This window comes from Heterocephalus glaber, unplaced genomic scaffold (assembly GCF_053883595.1).
Source record: "Heterocephalus glaber isolate CG9 unplaced genomic scaffold, H.glaber_assembly_v1.0 deba00001140, whole genome shotgun sequence".
In the NCBI taxonomy this organism is placed as follows: Eukaryota; Metazoa; Chordata; class Mammalia; order Rodentia; family Bathyergidae; genus Heterocephalus; species Heterocephalus glaber.
The window spans coordinates 787,251-806,247 of record NW_028258200.1 but is presented as its reverse complement, the minus strand read 5'-3'; the positions used below and the strand labels follow the sequence as shown (position 1 = coordinate 806,247).

The following is an 18,997-nucleotide window of genomic DNA, read 5'->3' as shown; positions in this document are numbered from 1 at the left end:
ACGATCGGGGACAGGTGAGTGTCTGGGAGCTCCCAGAGGAGGCTGGGGCCGGGGCAGCAGAGGGGCTGGTGGCCTGCACAGTTCCTGGTGACTGACCACGCAGCCAGTGCATGTGGAGAGTGGGATTTATGGGCCAGGCGCAGGGCCCGGTCCTAAATGTCCTCTTGCTGGAGAGGCTATAACTCTGTCTCACTTTGGCAGCAGTGTGGTGTGGGGGTGTGGACCAGGGATGCCTTTGAGGTCTGAGCCAAGGGAATGGGGGTCCTGAGAGTGCCAGTCTCGTTCCTGGCCTTGGTGGGGTCGGCACAGGGGTGCTTGGGCTTCTGCAAGGTCACCCCACAAGGCTATCCCTGGTGTGGGGCTGTGGACAGGGCCAGGGTCGGACGAATACTCGGGCATGTTCACCTTGACCCAGTGCTGCGTGCTGTGGAGAGGAGGGCAGCACCCGCCCCTCCCACTCTTGAGTTCTCCCTGTGTCCTTGGAGGGCCTCTGCGGCACTTGAGGCTGGAGGGCAAGGACGGGGACAAGGCTTTACTGTGCCTGCATCTCTGCTCTTTATGATGCCATATTTTTTTTAACGAGCTACGTAGATGTCTGCAGGGTGGAAGCAAAGTCGGGCCCGCAGCTACCCCCTCCTCTAGGAGTCAATGCCACCCCCTCACCATCAGTTTGACCTTGTGTCTCTGGCGGGAAGTGTCCTGGGTACGGGGGTGGCTGACTTCTCACTGTACCTCTAGATTAACCAAGCCCAGGTGGGGCTGTTGCTGTCACTCATTTCCTGACCTTGGCCTGTCACCTCCCTCCCTGTCCCACATCTGCAGAATGGGAGCACCCTGTGCCCCTGAGGTCATGACTTTGCTGCGTGACCTTGGCTGTAGTGTGAAGCCTAGCACATGAAGGAGCTGGAGGTGGCAGGTGGTGAGGGGCTGGGACTAAGCACTGGGGCATCCACCACCTCTGTGACCTCACTCTAGCCTTTCTGGACACCAACACTTTCACCTAGCACTGGGACAGGGCCTGGACTGGGGATATAGGCTGAGCCACACTGGGTTATAGGAGGCTAGAAATCCCTTTGCAGGCTGAGCAACCAGCTCCTTCCCCAAGTTGCCCATTGGTCCTTAGTTGCCAGCAGGCATCAGGATCAGATGGTCAGGTGTCAAAACAGCTGCTGGGCCCTATGTATTGTGCTGTGGTCTCAGTCGCCCTCAGAGAGGCCAGGAGGCCTGGGAGCCGGCAGGGGGAACTGAGCACCCACACTCCACACATTCACCTACCCATGCTGCAGCAGTCGGAGTGTTTAGAGTGTGTCCTGGCCTCGGCACTTACCTGCAAGCCCAGGCTGTCACTCCTCCTCCAGGGGCCTTCGAATCTCACCTGAAAGGAGCATATCAGACCTCTTCGGGGCAGCCCTAAGAGAGCTCAGGGCAGCATTCGGCCTGGCATCTGGCACAGCCTTTAGGAGCAGTGGCTGTTAGGATTATTGCTCTGTTCTCCCCATACCTGCCCCACACCTGCCCACTATGGAAAGGACACTGGACCAAGGGACAGTCAGGTTCGAGTCCTGGCTCTTTACTTATGAACTGGAGACCCTTGGCCATTCAATGTCACTCTCTGAGCCCCTACTCCAGGGCAAACTCCAGAGCCCAGTGCACCCATGAGCAGTTCCTGGCAGGAAAAGGGAGACCCAGAGGCAACCTATGCAGAGCTATTTCCAGAGGTGGCTGTAGCACCCCTGACATCCCACACAGGATGCTGTGTGACTGCAGCTTCTGTCAAGAGCTGGGATTTGTCCTCCCTCCCACTGGACTTGCCTTGGCCAACAAACAGAATGCAGCCCAGGAGATGGTGTGGGGCGTCATGGCCCAGGCCTCCAGGAGACCTGGCGCCAAGGTAAAGCTGAGACTGGAGTGGCTGTGTGGAAAAAGAAGCTGGCAATGGATACAGCCAAGACGCCAGCCACCTTGGATCACAAGCCCACGCAAGTCTCCCCAGTCAACATCACACCAAACAGAGAAGCGCTGCTGTCATCACCAAGCTCTGTCCGAGTTGCAGAACCTGTCATATAAATTAATGGTTGTGGTTTTAAAACACTAAATTTTGGGGTGGTTGTTAGGCAGAAATAGTGCCTGACAATCGGTGCCTCAGGCCTTTCTGGGCCATCTTTTCCCAATTTGGCATGGGCAAGGTGAGCTCCTGGCCACAGTTGATTGGACAAGGGGACAGGCACCTGAATTCAAGGCACCAGTCCATTGACTGGTGGGTGACCAATCAGATTTTTTTTCCTCTGGAGCCTATGGCTGAAGCAATCAGAGACTAGCACGCCAGGCTCTGAAGGAGGCTGGAGCTGGACATTTTGGACAAGAAGTAGGGTTGGGGGATGAATATAGGCTGTCATGTCATCGTGGGACACCAAAACAAGGTGAGAAGCAGAAAAGGTGAGAGACTATGGAAACAGGTCCTGTGAAGCTCCAATAAATCATTTAATTCCAGCTGGTCTGTGCTGTCGCTAAGCCTTGTACCCCATGAGCTCTGACCTTTGGTCCTAAAACGCTCAAGGTCCCTCAGCCAGCTGGTGACAGGACTTCCCAGGGACTCCTGAACTGTTCTTCTGACCCTGCTACCTTGTTGTTGTTACATTCCCTTCCTCATCCCACGACACTCAGGTGTGGACTTGTTCCCCAGGACCCTGAGTGTGGCTGTTCTCTGTCCTGGGCAGCGGAGTGCTGGCCCCCAGGCTGCTCCCGTCCTCCACACAGCTTCCCTCATTTCAGGTTCTAGCTCTGTGGACACCATGGGGTCCTATGCACGGTTCCAGTTCTTGAGTTTCCACGCAACTAATAACAGTGGTCACTAGTGTCCCCCAACATGCGTGCCACACCTTGTGGGGGACTCTTTAGTGTATTATCTTGAATCTTCTGACACCTGAAAATGTAGTGTTCTTAACCCCATCCTGCACGTGGGGCTCAGTGGTGGAAAAGGGATTTGAGCCAAGGTCTGCCTGGCTCCAAAGCCCATGTCTGTCTTCTGGGAAGTGCTAGGCAGGCTCCTTCCCCTCTGAGTCTCATATCCTGACTGCATTAAGCCAGGAGGAGCCCGGGGTGTGCTGCTCCCCCTAACACTCCCTGTTCTGGGTGTCATCCTTGGCTGGGCTCATCTCATGGAGGATCGGGCCTGGGCAAGGCTCTGCCAGGACTCCTGGAAAGAAGGCTGGGCTAAGGACACAGGGGCTAAGGCTACCCCAGACACAGCCACAGACGGCATCCCTGGTCCCAGGCTGGCAGGTGAGCAGGAAGAAGTTCCCCACAAGTTTGGGGGGACAGAACACCCTGACTGCAAACCCCACAGGGCCTGAGGTAGGCATCAGGACTGGGGTGGGGCACGGGAATCCAGGAAGTCTCTGGCCCTTACACCTGTGGCTCAGCTCCCAGCTGGGAGTGTGCCAGGGAAAGAGTGTATCTGCAGTTCCTGGAGGCTGGAGGCTGCCAGGTGTGGAGCTCCCAGGATGCTCCCAAACAGCTCACAGAGCTTAGATCTCCCCTCTTCTAAAGAAAGCTTCCACAGCCAGGAGGAGCTGTGCCTGACTATCCAGGCCTCCTGGCTCCCGGGCTGAGCCCCTGACCCTGGGCACTCAATCCCCCCAAACAGGAAACAACCTAGTAACTTTTTCACATTCTCAAGTTTCCTCAGAGACGCCTCCTCCCCATGGAGCCAAGAGAGATGGTGCTCTGATCTGTTTGGCAGAACCTGAGGCACCGGAGGGGTTGAGCAGCACCTCTGTGGGCTACCCTTTGCGAGGACTGCCAACCGTGGCTCCCAGGGATGGGGAATGAGGGGCCGAGATCTCGACTCCCAGGTGGTAAGCAGGCCTGTGGGCTCCCTGAAGCCTCCCGTGATCTAACCAGCCTCTCACTGCGTATAGGCTACTGGTGCCTGAGGACACCTGTCCCTGCTCCCCTAAGTGGTCTCAATTTCTACACTTAGAAGCTGAGCAACTTCAAATAGCTACTGCCCTCTCTGGTCCTCTCTGGGTCTGTACAGAAGTTGCACCTGGCCATCACCATCACCACCCACCCCCTGCAAAAGGCTTCCTAAGCACCAGCCAATACCTGCACCTCACTTGCTCATCTGATCCTTCCAGAGACTCAGAGAAGCCAGGACAGCTCCACTTCACAGCCAGAAGATGGAGGCTCAGAGGTGTGAAGGAATCGTCCCATATGGCTGCTGTTAGGACCAGAACTAGAACTTGGTCCTGGCCCAGAGCCTTCTAAGCATGCTTGGTCTGCCCCCAGGGTCCTATGGGAGAGGATCTGTTTCCTCCCAGGGCTTAAGACCCCTTTTCAGAGCACCTGAGCCTTCCTAGGAACCCGCAGGTCCCGGATGGAGGTGGGAGGTGGGGTGAGGACAGGCAAGATAGCCCAGCTGTTGTTTGGGGTTTTTTTGTACGGGGGATTGAACTCGGGTCCTTGCGCTTGTGCAGCAGGCCTCAAAATCACTGAGCTAAATCCCCGGCCCGCCCAGCTGTTGTTTGTAAAATGTGTCAGCCAGAGCCAGGAGCAGGGCAGCTTCTCAGGGTTGCCTGAGAATGAATGGATGAATGAATGGTTGAATGAATGAATGAATGAATAAGTAAATGGCTGAGTGCTGGCCCCACACAGCCCCTGCATGGGCTTGGCTTGAAGGTGCCAGGCACGCAGCCCCTGGTACACACTGGCTGGGTTGTGCACTGATCAAGAGAGGAGCCCCGCCTGGAGGAGTTGCCTATGGGTGCTCCTTGTCACTGGGGTGACTTCCCTGCCCCCTCCTTCAGTGGGGCTTGTGTCTGCTTGGCCCTGCCTCCTCCAGAGCTCTCCTGTAGCCTGAGGGCCACCCTGAGCCAAGATGTACCCAACAGAAAAATGCTTGGAGGGGAGTGGCCAGCCCTCTGACTATGTGCCCTCCCTGTGACAGATGAGGGATGGGCAAGTGTGTGGTCTGCAGGCCAAGGTCTGCTGCCCAGGGCTTTCTGCCCACAGAGGGCCTGCCTGGCTCTTCACTGTCACCTGGGTATCCCTCTCCAGCTATGCATCTGGGCCTGGACTGGTGGGCATGGACAGAGTGAGGGATACTGTCTACCCCTCCTGACCAGTTGGAGTCAACAAGGGGCCCTAACCCCAAATCCAGGACCTCCTGAAATCTCAAGACAGCTTCTGGAATGGCCTGTTGGGAGGAGGAGGCAGAGCTGGCCTGGGCAGTCCCCAAATAGGCTCACCCAATCTCCACGGATTGGCATGCTACCGGGAAGAGCATCTCATACAACTGGGGCCTAATAAATGCTTGTGGAAAGATGTACACGCATCCAGGTCACAGTCAACGGGACTTGGGGCCACCAGACTGGAGTTGGTGGGGTCTACAATGCTGCCCGAGCCCAGGGTGCGGTGCCCTCTCCAATCAGTGCCCTAGCCACAGCCTGGACCCTGTCCCTCTCCCTGGCACCCACCCATACCCTGTGGAAGTCCCCGGCAGCCCAGCCCCACAGGGAGGCAAGAAAGACCATGAGAGAGGAGTCACCCACACATGTGCACAGCGCTTTACAGGTTACAAAGTGTTTCACATACATCATCTCATCGTTCCTCACAACAGCCCTGTGAGGTAGGCAGGGTCGGGGAGGTCCCCACGGTGCAGATGCAGAGATGCGGCCCAGAGAGGCCAGTGGGCAGCTCAAGGCCACACAGCAAGTGAGCGGCAGAGGCAGGACCTCAGGTTAGGGCTCAGGCCTGCCCCTGGCCCCAGCTCTCTCCACTGACCACGCTGTCCCCCAGGAGGACCCCAGCCCCATCCAGAGTCTCTGCCACCCCAGAGCGGGCCTCCGCCTCCCCGTGGCAGTGCCGCCTAGCAGCCCGGCAGAAAGCACCCCGCTCCATCGGGCGGCCCTGTCCCTGCCTCTCCCTCCCTGCAAGAGGCTAGCGCAGCGCTGGCCCAGACCTGCGGCCCAGCTGCTCCTGAAGGGGCCCGGCAGGGTGTCGGGGAGGGGCTCCGTCCTCCTTTCCTGTTTTCCTGAGTGATCCCTCCCCATAGGGGAAGAGAAGAGAAAGGAGGAGGAGGAGAAGGAGGAGGAAGAGAAAACAAGAAACGGAGTTGGAAGGAGGCCCTGGAGCAATCAGGACGTCAAAAGTTTGCATTCCGACTAGCTCTAGGAAAGTTTTTTCTCTTTTTATTATTTCAAGTTTTCATAAAAATCCATAATTATTGAAACCCAAGTTACAGAGGAAGTTCGTAACTTTTTTTTTTATTGAATTATTGACTCTGCTGCATGTCAGGTAGCCGGCTCTCAATCCAGTCTGTACTCCACGCACGCCCCTGTGCAGCTGGGGTCCCCAGGCCCAGGTTCCTGGTAGGAAGAGGGCGGTGGTGAGGGCTGGCAGGGGGCAGCCAGCCTGGGCCAGGAAGGAGGAGTGTGTGTGGAGGCATGGGGAGGAGGGGAGGTGGGCCAGGAGCAAGTGGGCAAAGGCCGGGCCCCTTCCCCTGCCCCGCGCGCCTGGGGGATCCCTGCCCCCCTGACATCCATCCTCAGATCATCTTCATGTTGAACTTGCGGGGCGCGTCGGCTGAGCTGATGCCCGCGTCCGACTTGCGGGGTACGTACTCAATCTCAATGTTGTGCTTGGTGTTGCCTTTGCCCCGGCTCCAGAGAAACAGCAGCACCAGGCAGAAGAGCACGACGCCCAGGAAGGAGATGAAGCCCATGGTGGTGGCGATGATGAGGGTCTTGATGTCAAAGGGGAAAGGCACGGTGGCACGGGTGCTGTTGGCCTCTCCCTCGCCTGGCTGGTTGGAGATGAAGGCGAAGGTCTTGTTGGGCTGATGTGGCCAGTCGGGTGAGTAGCTGCGCACGTGCAGGTGGGCGGGCATGGAGTCGTTGCCGCCCGCGTTGGCCGCGATGCACAGGTACGTGCCGTTGTCCTGGACCTGGGCGTAGCGCACCTCCAGCGTGCCGTCAGGGAAGACCGTGAGCCGCCCGTTGCTCTTGGCCGAGACCAGGTGCTTGCGGGGTGAGAGCCAGAGGATGGCAGGCGGTGGGTCACCATCCGCCCGGCACACAAACTGCACTGTATGACCCTCGTCCACGAACACCTGCTGGGCCTTGCGGTCCCGGATGCGGGCACGGCGGCAGGTGAAGTAGTTGGGGAGGAGCACATCAGGGAAGTCCTTGAACTCCTTGCCCTGCACGAATTCGGGTGTGGCACACGTGGGCTGCTGCCGGTTGAAGTTGAGCCGCCAGCGGCGACGGAAGACCCACAGGAGCCGGCAGTCGCAGGCCAGCGGGTTGGAGTCCAGGATGAGCGTCTCCAGGTTGCCCACCGAGTGGAAGGCCGACTCCTCCAGCGTGGTCAGCTGGTTGCCCGACACATTGAGTACACGCAGGTAGTTGAGGCCGCGGAAGGCATAGGGCTCCACCACGGCCAGCTGCCCGCCCACCAGCTGGATCTCCTGCAGCCTCAGGAGGTCATGCAGCATGGAGCCCTCAATGGTGCCGATGGGGTTGTAGGAGAGGTTGAGGAAGCGCAGGTAGACCAGGTGGCGCACGGCCAGGTAGGGCACGGCAGTCAGGTTGCAGTGCGTGATGGACAGGGATGTCAGGTTGAGGCCGTAGAGGCAGTTGGGGGTCATGGTGTCCAGGTAAGGCCAGTGGGAGATCTCCAGGACCTTGAGCCGGTACAGCCTCTTGAAGGAGTAGTCCCGGATGGCGTTGATGTTGAGGTGCCGCAGCCTCAGCACAATGAGCCCATGCAGGTGGGACAGCGCCTCGGTGGGGATGGAGGTCAGGTTGCATTTCTCCAGCGTCAGCTGCTCCAGGCTGTTGAGGCCGCTGAAGGCGCGGTGGGAGATGTAGACGAGGTCGTTGTCACCAACCTCCAACGACTTGAGGTTGTACAGATCCTGGAACATGTAGTCCAGCAGGATGACGATCTTGTTCTCGCTGATGTCCAGCTTGGTCAGGTTGCTGAGGCCAGTGAAGACACCCAAGGGGATAAGCTTCAGGCGGTTGCTGCGAAGCCCCAGCGTCCGCAGGTTGAAGAGGTTGTTGAAGGCGCCAGGCTCCACGGCGCTCACAATGTTCTCATTGAGCTCCAGCTCCTCCAGGTGCGGGAAGCTGGCGAACTCGTCCTGGTTGAGTGTCTTGATGCGATTCTTGCCCAGGTCGAGCAGGCGCGTCTCAGTGGGGATGCCCTCGGGCACTGCCACGAAGCGCTTTCGGTGGCAGAGCACAGCACGGTCCTGAGCAGAGCACTCGCAGCGCGGTGGGCAGCCTGTGGCCGAGCCGGACAGCACAGAGCCCAGCACCAGCAGGAGGATAGGCTGCCAGCAGGCCAGGAGGGGGCTGGGCACGCTCCTCACGCCCCCCGCCAGCATCCTCTCGCTCACCTGCACCAGAGACAAGCACAGGACAGGGGCAGCATGAGAGCAGGCAGCATCCAGAGGGACCCAAACCTGAGCCCAAGGTGCCCTGGGGTCCTTCTGCCCCATCAGATGTCCCTGACATAGACAGAGAGGCAGGTACAGACTGGCAGGGGACACTGGCCTGGGACCCCACAGGAGGCTGGGATGCCTAGGCCAGAGTGTCTCCTGCCTGCCTCTCTGGGAACAACAGGGGTCAGGAAAGGGACAGTGCCACCTCCTTTCCATCTACAGGCAATGCCCTGGCCGACTTTCAGAGACAAAGCCAGCCCTGCTGAGCTGCCTTGGGATTCGCAGAGAGGATCAAAGGGGCTCAAAGGCAGCATCCCTAGGACCAGCCCCCAGACTGCAGGATGGGCTCTCGAGGCTGTGGGTGTCCTCTTGTGTCAGCCCCATTCTCCTGGTGCGGACACTGCTGTCTCCACAGCAGGGCAGCTCAGAGTCCCAGGGGGTCAACAAGCCCAGCAGTAGCTGTCAGCATCCACAAGCCTCGTCCCCAGTGGGCTCTGGCCTCCAGACGTCCATTAGCTCCTCCCCACACCTGTGCAACCCCTGGCCCTGCACAGTCCCCAACTTCCCTTCCTCTGGGTCCCTGTGCTGGCAGAGATCAGGCTCCTGGTCCCTGCCTGGCCATGGGTTCCAGTCTTCTCCCAGGATGCCACCCTCACCTGCTGAAACCCCACTGCCCTGAGCCTCTTCTGATCCCGAGGGAAGTAAGCTCCCCCAAAGACCTCCAGCTATCACCCACCTCCTCTTGGGGTCCCCATTCCCTCCTAGCACCAGGGCCATGTGTGCTGTGATCTGAGGGAGGAGCGATCACCTGTCCCCAGGAGGTCAGGCAGCCCCAAGTGCTGGCCCAGGGGGCACATGCAGCACTGCGGGAGACAGGTCATGGCCCCAAGAGGCTCCTGCAGTATGGGAGCCCAGGGAGGGGGTCTCCCTGCCCCAGCTCAGGCCCTTCATCTACCCCTCTCACAGCCGCTCCTTCCCAGGCCACAGGCCATCCATACTTGTCATCTGAATGTCAAAAGCCCAAGAGGCTGTGGCCACCCAAGGACACACAGCCAGGAGAGGTGGCAGATGTGGGACAGGAGCTTTGGTCTGTCAGACTCCGGGACTGACAGGTGCTTCCTGGTTGTTGATCGACTAAGTGACTGATTAACCAGAGAGGACTCAGGGTGTCAATGACTTGTCATGGAATTCGTAAGGCTCCATAATTCCCAAGGGCTGTGTCCACCCTTTCTTCCTCTCTCCAGATGCTCCCGGGGCTCAGCCTTTCCCCACCTCACCCCCACCAGGCCATTTTGCACAGCACACACGCTCCAGTGACCCACCAGAAAAGTAAACATCCTGACAGGCGATCAATAAGTAATTGGGCTGGCAGCTGGGGCTGGCTCGGGTGTGCAGCTGGGGACCTCGAGAGGTAAATAGGACTTTCAGCATCCAGCTTAGGGCTGGGCTGGCGGAGGGTATGGAACCACTAGGGGAGGCTGAGGAGGAGGAGATGGCAAGGGACATGGACCGCCCTGCAGGAGACAAGTGCCTCACGCAGACCTGTTTCCAAAGCCTTACCCACCTGGATTCAACTTACCCACCACCTCTCCTGCCACTCCCAGCAAAGCCACCCAGCTATCCACTTGTCCTGCCCATTCCTGCTGCTAAGCCACCTCCTTTGGAAGAACTTTCCCAGCTCCTGCCCCAACAGTCTTAGTGGCTATCACCTCAAAGGCCACCTCCTCCGTGAAGCCATCTGTGACCTGCTCCATCAGATCCTATCCCTGGTCTACAATACTGAAGCACTTTATTCTTAGCAGTAATGTGTAACTGCTGAATGGAGTGATACTATGTAACTGTTTGGCCCAAGGATACTATGTAACTGTTAGATACAGTGATTCTGTGTAACTCCTGGATCCAATGATACTATGTAACTGTTGGGTACAATGATACTATTTAACTGTTGGATGGCACATTCTGTACCAAAGCTGACTGAGTCAAGATAGAAACATGATGCTACAAGATGATAGAGATAAAAGCTAAAGAAGCAAGCCAGTCAAATAAGGCTGCAAACCCTCATCATGGCAACAAGAGTGACCTTCTTAGCAATCTGAATGATCTGAATGAAGAGGGAAACCTCCTCCCAAGCCTCAGCACAGTCCCCCTCCAAAGGATCCTGGGTCAAGATTCTGGGTACATTTGCCCAAGGTCAGCACAGAGCAGACCCAAGGAGGTTCTCTGAAAGGCAGTGCATGTGCATGGGTCTCAGGGGTGCAAGCCCTGCCAATGGGGCTCTCCCTGGAGCGGGCTCCTGAGAAAATTTAAACAGGTTGGTGGAAATTCTGGCCAGCTTTGCCCTGTGCAGCTGCCACCCCGAAGCCAGGGGCACAAGCATGTGGGCACTGCCTCATTCCTGTCTTTTACAGGTAGTGCAAGGAAACTGAGGTATAGAAAGGTGGCCCAGCATAAACACAGTGCCCTGGGCCTACATCCTGGTCTCATACCCCATGAGGTCCCTGTCACCAGGTGCAGGTGAGGCTGTTTCTGAGGGTCATCTGCAGTCCTGGTGCCTTGAGTTCTGCCAGCCATTCCTGCAGTGGCCAGGAGATGTGTTTTATACATTTTAATCAGGATTTTATTTCAGAACCTTGCCCCCTGAAGGGGTTCCCACAAGGGCAAGAATTAAAAATTGGACCAATAAATACAGACAATAAACATCAGAAGCAGGCAGAGGATGGCTGTACCCAGGACATGAAGCAGCCCTAGGGCACCCTGAGAGGTGGGAGCCATCGAGGCTGCAGAAGGCAGGCTCGGGACACCATCCATGCCCTCACCCATGTCTCAAGCAACGTGGCCTGGCTCTGCTAGTGCTGTTCTGCATGAGCAGCCTGCTATGTGGCCCCAGGCAATGCCCACCTTCTCTGGTTGTTTCCCTACAGTCCAAGTATGGCCTGGAGCCTAGAGTCCTTGGGGGAGGGGCAACATCAGAAACTGGACTTTCTCCAGCCAGACAGGGATGTCCTTAAACCTGGCTAAGGGTCTCCAGCCTCAAACCCTGATTTCATAGGGGCTGGAAGGATTCACATGAGGGCCCAATGAGGGCCTTAGGTTGGCTGTCACCCCAGGGCTCAGGGCAGTGAGGGCAACTAGTGGACAGGAAAGGGGCATGGAGGCACCCATGGGCTTAGAGAACCACTGAGGAAGGCCACAGTCATTGTGGAGGCCACAGCATCAGCCAGGTGTATGCAAACCCCAAGCGCCCCCTGCACCCCTGTGGAAAACAGACAGCACCAGCTTTGGGCTTCACTCTCTGTCTCAGGCTCTCACGGCAGCCTTCACAGAAGCCCATTTTACAGATGAGAAAACTGCTCTGCTCCAGAGCTGCCTGGTAGGAGAGGAAGGGTAGGATGTCAGGGTCGGGAAGGTGGGGCTGTTGGGCCTCAAGAGGCTCATGCAGGCACCTGGCCCCTGGCCCACAAGGCCTTTCCAAGGTTGGAGTGGCCCAGTGGCTTCTTCCCTGGGAACCAGGGTGGGTGACAAGAGTGCATCTTGACTGAGGCCCCTGCTGCTATGGCTGTGTCTGCAGCAGACTGGAGCAGCAGGGAAGACCAACAGGGAAGGAGCTACAGGGCTCTGGCCAGCTCCATGGCTAAGAGAGCAGGGACAAAAAAGAGAGAGAGGAGGGGAGAGAGGCAGCGAGGATGGTGGGCACTGGGGGCTGGGGGCAGGGCCAGGGCCCAGGAGTTAGAGGCCAGAGCCTGCATCGGTGACTCAACCTCCCTCTCTGGATAGTACTGCCTATCACTGTCCCAAACCCATTCTCCAGCAGCCCTGGGAAGGGGGGATCGGCCTCCTGGGTCTTCTGGGGGTCTCAGAACACCCTCTCCCCAGCAGCACTGTGGCCCCTAGATGGAGAAGCCCCTGAGCCTGGCCTCTTCCACCTCACAGGGACAGAGTCATCACACAACTCTGACAGCTTCAAGGACACTGGGCAGAGGATGTGTGCTCCACCCTCCAAGCTCTAGTCTGGGCTTCAGAAAGGCTCAGAGAGGGAGCTCAGGGTGAACCCTAATCATATGTCCCTAGAGGCAGGGGAGGGCAGTGTCACTGGAGCACAGGTGTGGGGGTGAAGAGGACTTTGGGTCAGGTCCCTCCAAGAGCAGGGACTCGTATTGCTCTGTGCTACCCCTTCCTGCATGGTCCCTGGACTCCTGAAGCCGCCGCTCCAGCTGGGTCTCATCTCCGCTAAGGCATGAATGGCTGATAATGGCCCAGGGTCTGAGCTGCTAATGGGGGAGGCTCAGCCAAGCCCAGGTAATCCCGGGGTTAGGCTGAGAACCAGGGACAGCAGGGGCCGCCTCCAGCACACGGGGAGGAGGTGAGGGAAGCCCCCTCCCCAGAGGTCCCCAGTCCACAGGCTGAGATCCTATGGGAGAAAGCCAGACCAGGAGAGCCCGGTATCCCTGTGTCTCCTCCTTCGCTGGCCCTGCCCCTGCCTTTGCCAGCCTTCCTCCTCCCTCAGCCACCCCTAACAGGGGCAGAAAATTCAACCTGGAAGAAAATTGAGGTCATGTCCTCTGTCTGTATAATTCTTTATTTTCCTCTAGCTCTTGGTTCTGGCAAAGAGTTGCTGGGTCCCCAGGGTGTGTGTGTGTATGTGTGTGTGTGTGTGTGTGTGTGTGTGTGTGTGTGTGTGTGTGTGTGTGTGTGTGTGTGTTCTACTGTGTTTGCCCATCCTCTCTGGCCCAGTGCCACCAGCCCCATCGGCCCCATCCCTCCTGTGGCTCCCTCCCAGGAACAACATTCTCTCTCTTGGGCAAGCTCCCTGGCCTCTGGGCGGACAGTGCTCACTGGGCAGGGTGTGGCTGTCACCTGGGCAGCTGCAAGGCACCTCCAGCTTCCCTGGACTCCCTGTGTCCCCCAGGGCCAGCACCTGGCCACTGCAGGTGAGGGAGGAAGGTCCCTGGCTACTCTACCACCCACCGCTGTCCCAGGAGCTGCCAGCCTTCCGGCAGGCCTGCAGCCCCAAGCCATTTGTGGGATAAATTATGAATTTTAATTGTCAAAGCATCTTAGTGTTTAAAGGCTGCTATATATAGGCTCTGCCCTCCAGTAGTGGCTGCTTTGAGAGGAGGAGCTAGGGTAGGGTGGGGCCCAGAAAAGGCAGGTTCTGGGCCAACACAGGGTGAAGGGCTCACAGGCCTCAGCCTGGGCTCTAGCCCTTGCATCCCTGTCCTGCTGTGCAGGCTCAAGCAAGGCTTGGGCTGCTCTGGACCTGCCAGACCCTTCACCAGGTTCTCTGTGTTGGGCACCATCCCAAAGTGGGTAGGTGAGGCCAGTGCCTACATGGGTGGCCTGAAGGGGCCTGAGGAACACCCAGGTCTGGGCCCCACTTCTCCCTTGAGAAGTCTCTGAGATGCCAACCCAGGCTCTCAGGCACAGGAGCATCCTGAAGGCCTCTGCCCAACCCTGCAGGCCAGTGGCCCTGGGACATGCTGTCCACACCTGCTGGCTCCCTTTCACTTCCTGGGCCACCACAGACCCTTCCCAGGTGCCCCAGCCCTGGAGGCTCCACTATCTTGGGACAGCTCAGGCCAACAAACCCTACCAGGAGAGGCACAGCCCTGGTCTGGAGCCCACAGCTTGCAGTGCCAGGTGGGCAGGAGGGGATGGCACTGGTAGCCTGGCAGGGACCTGCGATCAGCCTCACCAAACACACAAACTCAGAGGGTGCCAACAGTGCACGGGGCATACACTGTTCCATCTTCATAACACCGGCATGATGTTGGGTTTTGATCCCCATCTGATGGAGTCCAGAAGTGAGGGGCAGAGTGAGGGGTATGATTTGCCCTAAGTGGCACAGTGACAACGGCAGAGCCAGGATCCAATCTAAGGGGGTGATTCCCCTGAGTCCTGACCACACCTGCAAGCTGCCTCTCTCTGACTCAGGTCTGAGGGCCTGAAGACCTGCATGATCTTGAGACCACATACCTCTCATGTGGACACTGGTCCCACAGGCCAGGGACAGACTCCAGGCAGAGCGGAAGGAGGGATGTGTCACTGGTGCTCACGTGCCCTCAGCACCCACCCAGTTCTTATGAGGAGGGGAGGCTTGGAGGCCCTGGCCCACCCCTGAGGACCTAGCTTGTCTTACTCCATGGGCACGATGCCCTCAGGGACTGCCATACAGGTGGGGAAACTGAGGCCCAAGAGCATCAGGGACCCGTCCAGGGCCCCACAGCATCTCATGGCCGGGGCCTAGGAGGAAGCCTGCTCCCCGCTGGCAGCCGCCTTCCCTCGCCAGCCAGACCCGGGGCACTTGGACACTGTCCTCGAAGTGGGGCCAGGTCAGGGGTGGGTGGGAGTGTGGGTTATTTCTGCTTCAAAAACAAGAAAAGATTAAAAACAGCCCCCAATACATCAGAAACCCAGATCTAGTGAGTTATTTATAACATGCACAGGCAGATATAAATAAAAGCGCTGCCCCACTCCTGGCACTGGCCATGCAAACCCTTGCCCTTCCGCTGACTACTGGCCAAACGCTCACCAGTGCCCATCCTTCCAACCTGGCAAACTGAGCTCAGAAGCAAGATGGCGATGAGCCCTCTGCCCCTTCAGCTGCCCACCCACGAGACACCCAGAGTCTCACAAGAGGACTACTCAGCTCAGCAGGAATGATCACTGGACATCAGACGGCTTGAGATGGAAGACCTGCCTTGACAGTGAGTGAGCAGCCCACCACAAGAGGTATGCAAGCAAGACCAAGATGAAAGACACAGCAGGAGCCTCCTGTGGGCTCTACACCCAAGAAGCCCCACTTGGCTCTGAGATGCCCCATCTTGTGTCCAAGTCTCTGCCAAGGCTGCCAGAGGCAGTGTCTGGGCCAGGCTCCACCCCCTCCCAGAGGCAGAGTGGGTTCTCTGCAGAGGGAAGCAGAGGAGGTACAGGGAAAGATTAATTCTCTGAAATGGGAAAAAATAGAAAAACACACACACACACCACACACCCTAATAACATGTAATGAGAGGTTGGAGACGGGAACAATGCCCTGCTAATGTCACCCTGGCGGCAATCAATTTGGGTGTCACACGAAATAGGCATAATTATTCTGCCAGCCCTGGCGCCCGGCTCTAACCAGCTCCAGGGGCCCAGGCCTGCGCTGGGAAGGAAGCATGGAATCAATCGTCGGTGCCCAGGGCTGGCAGAGGGAGCGGCTCCCAATTAGCTCCCCTCTGGGCAGCCGGGGGCCTGGAGGCCTTGGGACCAGGGACCTTTGAATTCCCACGAGCCTCCCTGCATGGGCAGTGGCAATCAGAGAAGGTCCCAGGGTGGCGAGGAGGAGGAGGAGCAAATACACATTTGTTCCATCTGCTGTCACCACAGTCTTGCTAATCACTTGCCATCACCAGGCCCCAGGCCAGGTGCCAGGGTAGAGGGGGTGGGGCAGGAAGCAGGGTCCTCCCCCTCCCGTGCTGGGACAGCCTTGCCCTGGCTGGACACAGAGCCAAGGGGTCCCCAGATTTTCTATTCTCTCTTTTCCACATTGTGCCCCCTCCTCTCCAATGGCCCCTGCCCATGACTGGGCTCAGGGTTTGTGTAGACAGCATTCCCTCAATTGGGGAAACTGAGTAAGGGGCCGGTCACTGAGTAAGCACCTGTTACACACTGGCTACTGCACATCAAAACCTCTGCTTCACACACCAGAAACCCTGAATTCCAGAAACACAAGCCAAGGCCATCGTGCAATGCCATTTCACACTCATTCAATCAGGAAACATCGGGGCGGCCCGCAGCACGGAGTACAACAGGGATGCTCACCTCCTGCTGGGGGAGGCACAGACTGGCGAGACCAATTTGGAAAATACTTTGGCACATTTCCTAGGAAAGCCAAACTTGAACGTGCCCAGTGGCCCGCCAATTCTGCTCTTAGCTGTGGCCCCCAGAGATGCCTGCATAGTCACTGTGTCAGGAGGTGGGTCAATAACGTCTGCCCCATGAGAGCTGAAAAGGGTGAGATCCCCAAAGCTCACACACAGGAAGAGGAAAGATATTGTGATGTTCAAATGACAGAGCACTATACACCCTTGAAAATGAATAAACAGCATCCACCATCAGGTGCAACCATACAGATGGGGCTTAAGACTATGAGGAAGAAAACAGCAAATTCCAGAGGACTATACAACAGTTCTTGCTCTTTTTATAAACTCCAAAAATAACTGAGCTATATATATTTTAAAGAGCCAAGAGAATGCTAAACCCATAATGTGGGGTGCTAGGTGCCCCAGAAACCAAGGGTGGGATGTGGAAAAGTACACGGGAAGACACATACTATTATCAGAGTGTGGGGGTTCAAGGGCAGAGCAAGCTCACACTGTTCATTACATCATCACCGCTGCTTGGGTTACCGTGAAGTGCAAGGATTACCTTGTTAACAGACTGGGCCCCAAGCAGGCGAGAGCCCCAGCGCCACCGCCAGGAGGAAGGCATCATCGATGAGCCATAGGCTTGTAAACTGGAGACGGCACACACACCATCTCTCCAGCTCTCTTTTCTCAGGTAGCAAATCTCCGTGCCACCCCCAAGGATAAAATCAAGAGCAACCACAGAAAGAAATTATGAGTAGCCAGCATTCATTAGGCACTTACTGTATACCCGGCACTGTCCTAAATGCTTTGCATAACTAGCACATTCAACTGTCACCACCATCAGAGAGGCAGATCTTGTCATTCCTATGGACTGGAAATGGAGACTGAGGCCCAGGGAGAGTAAGGAAGCTGCCCAAAGCCACACAGCTGGGCAGGGGTGGGGCTGGCCCCGGCTCCGGGGCGCACATTCCAACAGCATATCCATGAAAGACCATTGAAGAAACCAAGCACACATGAGCAGATTGTTATTGGCACCACAGCCCTCAAGCATATTCATTCATGCCTTCAATGCATAAGCAAAGGTCAGAATCAAGCATGCCTTGAACACATTTGGAAACGACCCTGCCTCTCACCCTCCCTCTACAAAGACTCCCCCTGCTTCCAGTGTCTATAAACCCTGCTGCCACTTCAGCGTTCCGCCAGTCCCCTCCTCCAAGGAGCCCCTGCCTGCTTTGCCCCAGGAGAGCCCCTCCTTCCCCGAGTGCCTGCCTGTGTCATTGAGCTGGGGCTTCTCAAAGTCTGCTCATCCTAGGGGCCAGGCAGAGAGGCCAAAGGATGGCCAAAGGACTCTCATCTTGCCCAAGGTGCTCAAGGACCCATGGGAGCCAGAGGAACACCCAGCCCAGAGCCCAGCAGGCAGCTCAGCCAGGAAGTACAGAACTGGGCTGAGTGAACAGGCTGGGACAGTGGCTCTAGGCCAAGGGTGCCTGGGGGAGGACCAGGGATTCAGAGCAGTCAGGAGGCTTTCTGGAGGAGAGGTCAAGAGGAAGAGGGGAGCGGGTCTCTTGGGTGGGGATGCTAGACCAGGCCAGGTGAGGCTGAGGCTGAGTGGAGGAATGAGGGAACAGAACAGAAGGTAATCTGTGGGTGAGCACAGGGAGGGACACAGGGGGCTGGTCAGCCACCATCCTTCCAGAGCGCCACGCACAAGACAGCAAGATGGAGAACTGACTCCGAACCCACCACCACCTACTGCCTGCCTCTAGGGGCCCATTTTCTCAGCCTGCACCTGACACACCGCCTCAGGCCTCAGTGGGACCTTGCACAAACTCCATCCCAGCAGGGATTCGAACAGCCCCACCCAGGGTGCTCCTGCCTTCTGCCCCGCAGGCATCGTGACACCAGAGTCCTGTCCGACTTTACATTGCACAGCCGTCCATGTTGGGGAAAGGCGGGTAGTGTCCCTCTGGACTTCCGGATTTTAAAGGACATTACTCAATACAAGAAAACAGGTGCTCAGAGCCACGGATGGAGAGACCCTTAGGGTTTACCCCCAGGATCAAAGATGTCTTTGCAAGGTACAGTGGTCGGCCCATCTCCCTTCCAATCATACAGGGCCCCACGGGGCAGCACACGCCCATCCCAGGAAAGCTGGTCCTTCGATGGGGCACACACTCTGACCCAGGCCTGGGGAGCACTGCAGCCTTAGTGGATCCCTCCCTGAGCCGTCACACACTTCAGCTGGCAGCAGCAGGGAGGGGCAGGACACGAGCCCCACAGGAGGCCTGTCCCCCTCTGTTTGTTCCCCCAGGATCCCCTCTCTGACATGTGCCCTCTTTCAGCTGGTTTTGAGAAGTTCACACCCCCTCCCCCGCCCTCTCCCTGGTGTGGGGGGGAAGCACTACCCACAGGCTGCGGTCCCAGCTCCTTAGCATTTGGCGCCCCCCTGGACACACCAGGACAAAGGGCCCAGGGCAGTGCACCCCTCTCTCCTCACAGGACCTGGGGAAGCCCCAGGCTCTCCGCCGGCTGGGCCCCCCAGAGTCCCTGGCAAGGGAGCACCCCATCCCCCCCACCCCCGCAGGAGCCATCGCATAATGGCCAGCAGGGCTAAGCCCAGAGCCGGACCGGGCAGGGCTCCGTGTCCTTTGGCTGCCCAAGCCTAGCAGAGGACCAAGGGAGGGCCAGGCTGGCAGGAAGG

At 57.7% G+C, this 18,997-nt stretch overlaps 1 protein-coding gene across 8 annotated transcripts in view; it reads right to left on the bottom strand.

The window, feature by feature from the left end:
- Positions 1-5,551: 5,551 nt before the first annotated feature.
- The window catches only part of Lingo1 (leucine rich repeat and Ig domain containing 1), a 142,888-nt gene continuing 129,442 nt past the window's right edge, over positions 5,552-18,997 (bottom strand). For all 8 annotated transcript variants that reach the window (XM_004872061.4, XM_087210261.1, XM_087210260.1 and 5 more), the window contains one exon: positions 5,552-8,404. In XM_004872061.4, the coding sequence (XP_004872118.1) occupies positions 6,548-8,392 (1,845 nt within the window). In that variant the 5' untranslated portion in view covers positions 8,393-8,404 and the 3' untranslated portion in view covers positions 5,552-6,547. The remainder of the gene's footprint in view (positions 8,405-18,997) is intronic.